Source organism: Strix uralensis, chromosome 12, assembly GCF_047716275.1.
Source record: "Strix uralensis isolate ZFMK-TIS-50842 chromosome 12, bStrUra1, whole genome shotgun sequence".
Lineage (NCBI taxonomy): Eukaryota > Metazoa > Chordata > Aves > Strigiformes > Strigidae > Strix > Strix uralensis.
In genome coordinates, this window is record NC_133983.1 from 5780520 (window position 1) to 5792025 (window position 11506).

The 11506-nt window shown below is 57.2% G+C and overlaps 1 protein-coding gene across 2 annotated transcripts; it reads right to left on the minus strand.

Moving 5' to 3' along the window:
- Nucleotides 1-350: 350 nt before the first annotated feature.
- On the minus strand, nucleotides 351-5069 carry IRX6 (iroquois homeobox 6). 2 transcript variants are annotated; one of them, XM_074881442.1, is made up of 8 exons: nucleotides 4867-5069; nucleotides 3535-3780; nucleotides 3164-3273; nucleotides 2810-2890; nucleotides 2583-2701; nucleotides 1940-2446; nucleotides 1588-1689; nucleotides 351-1340 (listed from the first exon to the last, which is right to left on the minus strand). In XM_074881442.1, exons 1-7 carry the CDS (start codon nucleotides 4909-4911, stop codon nucleotides 1589-1591), a joined length of 1209 nt encoding a protein of 402 aa, XP_074737543.1. In that variant the 5' UTR covers nucleotides 4912-5069; the 3' UTR covers nucleotides 351-1340; nucleotide 1588. The 2 variants fall into 2 exon arrangements, with proteins under 2 accessions (XP_074737543.1, XP_074737542.1); XM_074881441.1 differs by having other exon boundaries at nucleotides 2583-2890.
- Nucleotides 5070-11506: the final 6437 nt, after the last annotated feature.

Consider the following 11506-nt stretch of genomic DNA (forward strand, 5'->3'; position numbering starts at 1 on the left):
CCCCTGCTCCGCTCCCGGCCGGCCCCCTGCTCCGCTCCCAGCCGCTCCGTTACCTGCCGGACCTCGTGTACGCTTACACCGCCCCCCCTTTCCCGCCCGACAAAGTTTGCCTGCCGTGACAGGGGCCCCCGCAGACCGGGGCTGCTCCGCTCCCTGCCCAGCCCGGGAGGGACCGGGGCTCGAAGCGGGGCCGAAGCCGGGGCAGCCCCCGCCGCCTCTCCCCGCGTTGACCTGCAGCTTCTCCCTTCCCCTGCGAGCTGCTGCTCCGGTCACAAACCCGGAGTCGTCCCAGCTCTGCAGCCCCACTTGTCTTGGTAGCCTTTGGTAAACATACAGAAGTCTACTCGATATTCAAGATTGATTTCCCTGATTTATTAAGGCAGAATTCATTGGACTCTATTGACCACAAATGACTTAATGTAAATGTTGACCCCGGTGAACTTGGAAATAGCAGGTATCGGGTTGATCTATAGATGACCTCTTAATTACCACAGTTATTAATTTAAATTATTGCCACTGCTTCTACAGACAGGAACAAAGAAACATTCTTTCCTCATCCCTGCTTGGTTTATTAGTCTGAACACAAAGTGTTTGATGACACTTTTAATTAAACAGAAATAATGCAGAGATACGGTTTCCCTTTCCCGTCTGTCCTGTGAAGTGCAGCACTGCTCTTTTCACTGACTGACGGCGGTGACCCACGAACAACGTCCTCCTCCGCCGCCCGGTCGCCCCCCGCTGCCCGGGGGTGCCCCGGCCGTGCCCCGGGGCGGGCGGCGGGTGCCCGGGGCTGGGGCCGGCTCCTGGCCGAGGAGCTGCGGGGTCACAGGACGGCTTCACGGCCTTCAGCTCATCCGTGTTAATTAGACTCTGAAAAATACTTTCAGCGGTATCTATGTACAGCGACGGGAAATCAACAGCCCGGCGTGACCTGCGCCGCTCCTCTCCCGCCGCCTCGGGACGGCGCGGAGCAACCGCCAACAAACGCGCCTTGGAAGAAGCAGGTTTGGGAGGAAAAACAAATCACGACGTGGGGAAAGAGAAGATTAGTCTTTTTTCCTTTTCTTTTTTGGCAAAGACGTTAAGGAGGGTTGTCGAACAAACGGAAAGTGGGCGGCGGGTGGGGGGGTCGCCGGTCCGCGGGCGCGGCCGCTCCGCCCGCCGCGCCCCTCGGCCCCATGTGAGCAGCACGTTGTGCGGCGGCGGGCCGCCTCCCCGGCGAGGGCAGGGCCGGACCTGCGGGCTGGGGGGGGGTCACCGCCGGGCCGGGGAGGGGTGTCGGTCGGTGTTGGAGCCCAGAGCCTCGCTGCAGCCGGAGCCCCAGGAAGGGGCGGGCGGCCCTGCGGGAGGCAGAAGGCGGTGATGAGTGGCTCCCGGGCGGGCTCCGGTGCCTGCCGGAGCCCCGCCGGCCCTCCCCGGGGCCGCGCCCGGGGCCGGGGCGGTGCTGCCCCGCCCCGACGGGGGCTCCGGGAGCGGGGCCGAGCGGTGGCCCTGGCGCTGCGCTGCCGGGCCGGGGCCGCTCCGGTGGGCCGGGGCCGGGCGGGCGGCTCGGTGCGAGGTGGGCCCGGCCGCCGGCCCGTCACCTACCTCAGCGCCGCAGCACCGGCCGGAACGCCGTCCGCAGCCTGTCCAGGCAGGGCCCGCCCCGCTCGGCGCCTCCCGGGCCGCCCTTGGCGCCCCGCCCGAAGCCTGCACAGACACAAGGCGCTCGCCGTGGGCACAGCCCGGCCCCGCCGCCCTCCCCGGCCCGCTCGCCTCCAGCGGGGGAGCCTCGGCGTCTGCACCGCCGGGGGAGGGGGGGGCCCGGCCGCACCCCGCCCGACACCTGGGCCCGGCGGCGGGGGGGGGGTGTCAGCGCGAAGGCGGTCTCACGCCGCGCCCTGGGTCCCGGCCCGGCCCGCCGTCCCCCCCGTCCCCGCGGCCCCGCCGCCGCGGGTACCTTCGCCCGCCGCCGCGTACTGGCACGGCTCCCCCAGGCCGCGGTGGGACGCGCAGCTCCGCGGGAGCGGCTGCAGGTGGAAAGCGGCGCTCCGGAAGGCCTTGGCGAGCAGGGGCTGCTCCCCCGCCGCGCCGCCGCCTCCCTCCGCGCCGCGGCCCTCGGGGCTGCCCCTGCGCGCCGCGCTGGCCCCGGCCGTGCGCGCCAGCGACCAGATGCGCGGCTTCTCCGCGGGCGCGTAGGGAGGCGGCGGGCCGGCCAGGGCGGCGGGGGCGAAGTCCGCGGCGGGGACCTTGGCGCAGGGAAAGGCGCGGAAGGGGCCGGGCAGGCTGCAGTCGCTCCGCGGAGCCTCGGGCAGCGCCGCGCCGAGGCTGGGGGCTTCCTGCAGGGAGCTGGCCCGGCCCTTCTCCGGCTTCCCCGCCTCCTCCTCCTCCTCCTCCTCCTCCTCCTCCAGGTCGTCCAGGTCGCTGAACCGCAGCTCCTTGTCCTCCTTGCAGCTCTTCTGCTCTACTTGGACACAGCGGGGAGGAGGGGGCGGCGGGGCGTTAGTGCGGGTGCGGGGAAGTTGGGGGGGGGAGCGGGGGGGGCTCGAATCGGCCGCCACTTCGAGCTACTTCGAGGCGCCCGTCCTGCCTCTCCCGCCTACCTCTGCCTTCGCTCTCCGCGCCGTATTCCTCCTCTTCCCGCGGGGTTTCTTCTTTCCTCTCTTCCCCCGCTTTGTTCTTGGGAGACCAGGTCATTTTGTTTTCTTTCTTGAGCCTCCGTCTGGCGTTAGCAAACCAAGTGGACACTTGCGTCAGGGTCATTTTGGTGATGATGGCCAGCATGATTTTCTCTCCTTTGGTGGGGTAGGGGTTTTTGCGGTGCTCGTACAACCAGGTCTTGAGGGTGCTCGTCGTCTCTCGCGTTGCATTTTTGCGTCTGGCCGAACCGCTGAAATCCACCGTCCCGTACCTGCTGGGAGATGGTTAGGAAGGGGGGGGCGGCGGGAGCCCGGCATGAGCCCCCTGGCCCGGCCGCAGGCCGGTGTGGCCCTGCCCGCCCCCCTGCCGGCCCCTGCCCGCCTGCCATCGCTGCCCAAGTTTGATTTTAGCGGACCGGTGCTCCCGGGGCGCCTCGTTTCTGTCGTACAACGTTTGCCAGGTCGGAGCCCCCCGCCCCCCGCCGTTTGCTGTCGGCCGCTGCCTCGCAGGGGGACGCTGCTGCTGGTGGTCAGCGGGGTTTTACCTGTCGTACTGGTACTGCCCCAAGGAGTGCTCGTAGGAGTAGTAGGCGGCGGGCTGCGCGATCCCCGAGGGCAACGTGCCGGCGCCCTCCTTGATTTCATACTGGGGGTTCTGCGGGGGAAGCAGCAGCGGTTGGCGTCGAGCAGGAGGGGAACCCCGCCGACCCCCCGCCGCCCCCCCGCCGGCCCCCCGCCGCCTCGGGTCCCGGCGGCAGCCAGGTCCCTTCGCCCCCCACCCCGACGGGACGGCGGCGGTTCCGCGCCCTTCGGCGGTCCCCGGCCCCGACACCGACGGCTCACCGCGGAGTTTGCCGCCTGTTGCACCCCCCCCACCCCGCCCCCCGTCCGGCGCGCTGCCCGGGCGGGCACTCACCAGCGCGGTGTAGAGCGCGGCGGGCTCGGCGCTGTAGGGCAAGTAGTTGCCGTAGCCCTGGCCGGCGGCGTACGGGGCGCCGTACATGCCCAGCGCCGCATTGAGCTCGGCGCGGCCGGGCGGCAGCAGCCGGCCCTCGTACGGGCCGCAGCACAGCGAGGCGGCGGCCGGCGCCGCGGCGGCATCCGGGCCGGAGCGGGGGGCGGCCTCGCAGCAGGTCGTGCTGGGGCTGGCGGGGACGAAAAACTGCGGAGAGGAGAGGGGAGAGCGGGACGGCGCCGAGTGACTGTCGGGGCAGCCCCATCGCGGGGAGTCTAGGAGCGTGTGCGCGTGTGTGTGTGTGCGGGGGGCGGGGGGGTGAGGAGGGGGATAGGAAACCCGGGCTGAGGTGACTAATTATAGAAACCGGGAAATAAACGGAATGGGAAGCGGGAGCCCCTGGGAAGGGGGCCACGATTAATCAAGCAGGCAAAAGTTTAAGGAAATAATTGTTCTCGAAAACGGCAAAAGATCTGCACGGCTCCTTCCTTCCCGCCCCCCGCTCGGTCCGTTTGCATTGATTTAAAGGCAAGAAGTTGCGATTACAGTTAATTTGACAATAGACAAAGCAGTAAATATGTCAGCTAACGCAATCGAAGGCATTTGATTTCAATAAGTTCAAGGGGACAGCTAACTTCCCAAGCGAGGGAGGCACATCTTGCAGTGATTACGGTGTATAAATAATTCTACCCAAATAAATCGTGACTCGAGGTACGGTATAGCGACGACTTAGTTCATACAGGGTGCCGGGATGGGGGTGGGGGGTGTCCTTCGGAAATCGTATGGGGGGGGGGAAATCCCGACAGATCCTAATAAACCACAGGAAAAGGACCGACCCGGGAGGAAGGGTGGAGGAAGCGGCACAGCCCGGTTCCGCAGAAGCGGTAGCGCAGCCCCGAGCCGGCGGAGCCGCTGTCCCCTCCCGCCCGCCGCGGGGGCAGCGCCCGGCGCTCCGCGGGCAGCTCCGCGGGCTCGGAAATCGGTCGCAACCGGGATTTATGTATTTATTTGTTTGTTGCACTTAAAACTGAACGGTGGAGGAGGGGGGGAGGGGGAATTACCGGTTTCCTAAACGCCTTTGCTGTGCACACTGCGAGTTATTTGTTTAAGCCTAACACAACACAAACGAGACATAAACACACACGCACATTTTTTAAAAAAAGGCTCCAGATGTGCCCTTTTAAAAAAAGACTCTAAGTAAGGGAAAGGGAAGAAAAAAAGGGAGGGGGAACAAGACATCTGGACAGCAGCAGCAGAATCTGAACAAAAGTGAGTGCTGCTCACTCGCCTTACCTGTGAAGTGGTGCTGTAGGGGTATCCGAACTGAGAGAAGGACATAGTTGCTCCTTATTTTTGGACCATAGGCAATATTTTCCCCCCAAGATCGATTGTAACTAAACCCTGCTTCAAGATGCACCTTCTCACACACACATTTCCACGTATGGCTTTTTTTTTTTTTTTTTCTCAATTATAGATGATTGCACTTAAGAAAAGCAGCCAGACATCTGAGGCGGGGGGGGGGGGGGGGGGGTGTTGGTGCCTGGATTAAAAAAATAGGCTACCCCCCACTTCCCATCGCTCTTAATAAATATGTTTGTAGAGAGAGAGTTTAAAAAGCCACCCCACATGTATGGAGAGTTTAAGTGCAAAGGGGCTTTTGCAAAGAGGGGGGGAAAAAATCACGTAGGGCTTGCAAGATACGGAGCTTGCTTGTATTATTTTCTGCTCTATAGGTCTTTAGCGTTCATCGGTGGGCGAGGAGCGGGGTGACGTCACGGCCCTGCCGGCAGGAGCAGGCAGCGGCGGGCAGGAGCAGGCAGCGCCCCGCGCCCCGCACTTGTTTCATGTTGTTTTAATGTTGCGCCGTGGTGCACGTCAAAGGCAGGGACCGGAGGTGCGGGGGGCTCTGCCCCTTCCCCCTCTCCCTCTCTTTTAAACACAATTCAAATTTGTCTTGGGGGGGGGGGAAGAATATAAAAAGGGGAAATCGCAGCATCCGCCAGTGCCCCCCCCGGCCCGCGGAGCCCCGGAGCAGCAGCGGGGGGAGCGGAGCGCAGGGGCTGCGGGGCCGGGAGTGCTCGGGGCCGGCGCAGCCCCCCGGCCCTCCCGCTGCCCCCGGCTCCCGCCCTCGGGGCCGGGCTCGGCAGTACAAGAGGCACCGCTTTTGCAGTCGAGCCGCTTAGTTGTGCCCCCCCCGCTCCGCCCCGCCTTGGCTCCCCGACCCTTCGCGGCGGCCTAGAGCCGCGGGAGCGAGGTCAGACCGGCGAGCAGGGGCAGGGAGCCCCCTCCCCCGAGGAGCGCTGAGCGGGGCACCCATTCTTCTCTCTCAGACCCGAAATGGTCCTACCGGGCGGGGGCGGGGCCGCGGCGGGTCAGCGGGGAGGTGATGGATGGCTGCCGGCAACCCGGCCTGCCGCTACCGCTCCGGCGTAATTGCATCAATTAACGAATGGAAATGCCCTTGTTTAACCAGCGCCTTACATATTGGGAATCTGCCTTTGAGGCGAGATCCCTGGGGGGTAAATGGGGATTTCCCCCTCCTGCGGCGGGGGCTGTCGCCGCGCTCCCGGGCCCGGCCGGGCGCGATGTCCTGCCAGTGGCAATTAAAAAAGAGCAAAAGAAAAAACAAAAAAAGGAAAAACCTCAACTTTCCCCGGCCCGAGCGGCCCGGCGGCGCTTGTCCCGGGCAGGCCGGGGCCGCGCCCCGCGGAGGCGGGCGGGAGCGGCGGGCAGCCCCCGCGCCCCTGCCGCTGCCGCTGCCCGTGTCCGGCCCCGCCGGGGCTGCCCCGCTCCGCCGCCCGCGCCCGCTCCCCGACGGGTGGCGCTGCCGAGCCGCGAGCGCTGCGCGGCCGCCTGGAGCGTCCAGGCCCGGCCCGGGCGCTGCCCCCCGGGGCGCTGCCCCCCGCCGCCGTCCCTCGCCCCGGGAGCCAGCGGGCAGAGCTGCCACCGGCCGCCGCGCCCGGCCCGGGCGGGGGGCGGCTCGGGGAGAGGGGGGGGGGGGAAGCAACGGCCCGTGCCGGAGCGGGGCACTCGCGGGGCTTCTCCCCCTCCGCCGTCCCGCCGCCGGGAGCGGAGCGGGCGGCCCGCGCCGTCGGGGCAGCAAAGCGCCCGGCCGGGGCCGGGGCCGGGGCTCGGAAGGGAGGGGAGCGCCGGGCCCGCCCCGGCGGGGGGAGCAGGCTGGCCCGGGGCTCGGAGTCGGGTGTGACAACCCCCCGGCATCGCTCGTGGCCTGGCGGGGAGGAGCTCTCGGGCGGTGGGAGGCTGAGCCCTTTCACTTGTTAACGGGGGCAGTAACTTCAGAAAATTCATTAAAGAACACCTTTGGGTAACATTATTGCTAATTATTTAATTGCCAGAATCCCTGTGGGGGAAATTATGCTAATTATAAAGTAATAAACCCACTTGTTCTAAAGCACTTAATTCAGCAAAATTTAGTCTTTTCAGCAGAACGTTTCTTCCGTTGTTCGATGAGAGCAGCAGCGCAGCGGGGCGTGCACTCATCCTGCCCGCGCTGAGGGCCCCCGGCTGGCGCCGGCCCCGCGGGGCTGCAGGCGGGGCTCTCTCCCTCCTCGTCAACGCGACGAGCACAGCGGCCGCCGAAACCGGGGCAGAATTCACTTCTCAAAAGCACTTTTATAACAGACGTAACGCACATCAACGCTGTGTTTGCCAAGCTGCATCGTGCGCAATCTACGTGAAAGCGAATGTGTCGCCTGTCAGGTACCGCTGCAGCCGAGCCCGGCTTTGAGAGGTGGCCCTTGGCAACCCAGCCCTCTCTCCGCGTACCGCACTCTGCCCTATGGAGATGTTTCTGTAGCATACTTGGTTCCCAAGAGCCACCCAGGCGACCCTTTTAATTGCCCTTACAAGGTGGGATATTAAATGGTGTTCCCGTTAACAAATACAAGTTCTACCTTGCTCCCCAGCTCTTCAGGAGGACACAAACTCTGGCTCTTTGTGTTCTTCTGAGCACTGCCACCATTCACTCGGTCAGTCCGTCACTGAGCGACTGGACTCACTGTGTCAGAGCTGCCGAATCGTCTCTCTGCGATTTGTAAATATTGGCATAAACCTTCTGTTTACAGGTTCTTGAACTCGGCTCGGTGGAGGGCAGCTTTGGGGAAGGAGTGTGCAATTTGCCATTCTTTTCATCGCAGGGAAACAGCTTCAACAGCCAGATTTCCATTCTGCTCATACATCGCGTCTCGGAGAAGCGTAACTGATGCTGTATGTGGTCACTGCAGATTTTTCTTTCCTTTATCTAAATCTGTGTCATCTCCCTCCCCGCGTACAGGCTATCATCCCACCCCCCCACCCCCCTCCGGCATACATTGCCTTCGCCCATCGTCCTAGTGAGGACAGTGTGACTATAGACACGAGCAAAACCGGAAAATGATCTCTCATAATTCACAAACTTTTGTTCTTGAAAGAGAGGAGTGTGAGGCTTGACTGTAAACATTTCTGTGAGCAGTTCCTCTTGAAGCAAGGCAGGAGTTCACATACAGCCTACAATGTGATTTCTGATGCTTTTAAAATCAACATCATTTGCTTTAGCTCTGGTATTGCTTTGCTCAGGAGGCAATTGCAAGGGGTGAAAGTAACAGTACATGTTTCCTACTGATGCAAATGCAGCTGCCGATAACTGCGAATGAAATAATAGGTTAATTGAAATAAGCATTGGAGCATTGTTTCTGGAAAGGAAGAATAATGTTCTAAGAGGGCTAAGAATAGAGGAGCTTCAAAAACATGTAGCAGAAATGCGGCTGAGAAGAAAGTGTCTTTATATTTTAGAATACAGGGGGATTTTTTGGCTGTTGCTTTTTTGTACTGAGAAAATGAAAATTCTTCAAGTCCATGCATGAATAAACAAGTACAGCTGGGCAGCCTAATACATAATTTATACTGATCAGTCACTGCAGATTTAACTGAATAAAGCCAAAATGAACACTAATTGTTTTGACAAACTAAAATAGTGTATATGATAGTTTATTGTGAAGCTTGCTGGTTACTGTCCTTATCTCAGTGGCTATTGTCAAGACTGATTTCTGCGTGAGAGGCAGAAAAAGACGAAACAAATTAGGACAATATTAAGATTAATATCTTGTTGAAGATAAAGCATTTTAATTGCTTAACATACAAGCAGAAAATAGAAGGAACTGTCTTCAGGACAGAGGGGAGAATTGGCACAGTGAAGTATGGGACATACCCTGATTTAGGGGGCGAGGTATAATTGCTGAGATAACATACGGTACCTTGTCAGCTGAAGGCTAAACCTGAAAGATTTTTTTTTTAGATCGCTTTTGAAATATGTCAGGAATAGCTTTGATTGCCTTTGGACACTTGTTTCTGAAAGGGAACATCCAAAAAGATGACAGTGGATTTCCGGGGAGTTATATATGTAGGCTAGTTCATCCAAGAACCTGCACAATTGCACTCTGGTTTTGGTGTGTGCAAAGTGAAATACATGGGTGGGCCTTTACTTTGCTTTTCCAGACCCTCTCATCTAGATGGATGGCTAAAACCCAGCCATTTAAAATTTTATCTGGATATTAAGTAAGAGGCAGATGAGGGTAATCCCTAAGCACCACTTCTGCCTGGACTCCTTCGCGTGACAGTGACCTGCTTCCTCCTAACAGTCCCCTGCACTGGCCTGACCCTGCCACCTCACCCTCCTGCTTCTTCTCCGAGGACCAGCAGCTCCACTTGGCTCCCATTATCAATTTTGTAATGACCCATGGATTTGCTGAATCTCAGATCATCACCTTGTTTGCTGTGATTGAGTTTTAGGATATGGCTCTAAAATTGACAGTTGGGCTTGAGTGTTCCTGGAGCTGGAAGATGGTTGAACCCAGGGCTTTCATCTGGACCATTCTGTGCCTGGAGGCAGCCAAGCGGGTGGAAGCTGAGTGTGAATCTTCCCCGTGCTCCTGGGTGGGATTTTCCCTTGGATCTGGGGCCATCGCTAAACCTGGCTTCTGAAACTGTACTTGGTTAATGAGGAAATACTTCTTTTGTAAGAGCACTCCTTGTCATGGTAATCCAATGCTGCTGTGCCAGCTTTCTTAGGGTTATCTGTAGATTATTCTCTAAGAGTTCATCCAGTGAAGATACATCTATGCGAAACTCGTGAGGACTTCACCTCTGAGGACTTGTTTGTGCTTTGTTGAGATACAGGCTGACTTACGGCGGGAGGGTCAGGGCAGTGTCACAGCTCTCGTTCAAGCTGACCCCTCTGTGGATTCAGTTTTTGGTAAAATCAATAGGAAAAATTTTGATTTTTTTTTTTTTTTTTTGACAAAGCAATTGTTGTTCTGACACAGCTGGAGGATATGGGGCTCACCAGGTACCATTCACCACCGAGCTGTATCTGTGCTTTCGTGGCCTTTGTATTGGCTGATGTGCAGTTGGTGTGAAGGCGTCATTTGGCTGCCAAGCTGAAGGTTTTTAATTTAGTATCACCTTAGGTATAGTTTGTCATTTTTGTTCTGTGGCAGTGAATGGCACTTTTATTCCATTACCTAGTCTGCTTGCTGTAATTTCCAGGATCTATTTTTTTAATTAGTGTGCTGGTTACATGCAACAGTGCCTTATTTTCCAAGTTATGTGTGCTGTTAAACATGTATATCAGAACTGCTTCCTTATTTACTTTCATTTGTAATTTACAAAAACCCAGCTGTGTTTGTTGTGCATAAAAACACAGAGAGTTTGTAACTTATTCCAATACCAGAAAATGCTTAGCCCAAGACAGCAAGTCCTGGCCCCATCAAATCAGTTGGCCTTGAGCCTCTTCATTAGTTAATGTCTGAGTAAAGAAGGGACTCAGCTTGACTCCCCCTCCAAATCTTGTCTGAAATCAACTCCATTTTGCGTTTGTAGAAACGAGTGCAGAACAGGACCTGCTGGGTAGTTTGCTGAGGGCGCTTCTGCCGATCTTCTTCAGGTGATTCAGGTTTTTCTCTGGTCTTTCCTTGAACTGGTATTTCAGGCGGTACCCAGTGCTGGGGGGGCACTGGGGAGGAGCCGTGGTGGCGATGGGCCATCTGCAGCCCACTACTCTGGGGAAGCTGGGACCACTTGTGATTTCACACACGAGCAGCACTAATCTACAATAAATCTTATAAAATCAATAAAAATATGGAAAGTATATCATTTTTAAAGAAAAAACACATGAGACATGGCCATTAAGGGCACAGCCATTCTAATACCTGTGTCTGGTTGAAACTGCAATTAAAAACATTCCAATAATAAATCTACTTTCAGTCTCGCTTAATGCTTTTAACTTTCTTGAAAGTTCAAGCTGGTATCCCAAAAATGTGCCAGGACTTTCACAACGTATTTTATAGACTCATAAATAAATATGGCAATTAATCTAAGCTATATTTCTTTCATATTTGGTGACAATTTATTATGACACTCACTCATTCAATGCACAAAAACTCTAATGCACTTAAAATCGGATTTCAAACCAAACGTTTTATGGGAAAATATAGTATTGATCATCCATTTAAAGATATCATGTGATGATTCATAACCTGCTATAAAAAGGATCTTATGAGGACATTCAGAATGAGTTTTGTGGACCATTCTCGCCACAAAATCCAACGTAGGAGATCTATAGTTCTCAGTGATGTATTATATTTCTGTTTGGAGGTTCCATCTGTAATGCTATTGTGGTTTATGATGGATAGCAGCTTTAAAATAAAACATTTTGCATATCTAAACTAAAATTAAATAGAGATTAATTTGTTAAACATATGCTAGCACTTTTTGTCCATTTACACAAATTTGTGCACAGAATTTGTTCCTTTCAAGGATCATTTCCACAATTTTGGCTATGTTAATTGGGCTGTTTGTGCAATCCACATCTGCTACCGTGTCCTTTAATAAAATGTGACCCAGGAATCATACAGCTTCACATACTGGTCCTTGCTGG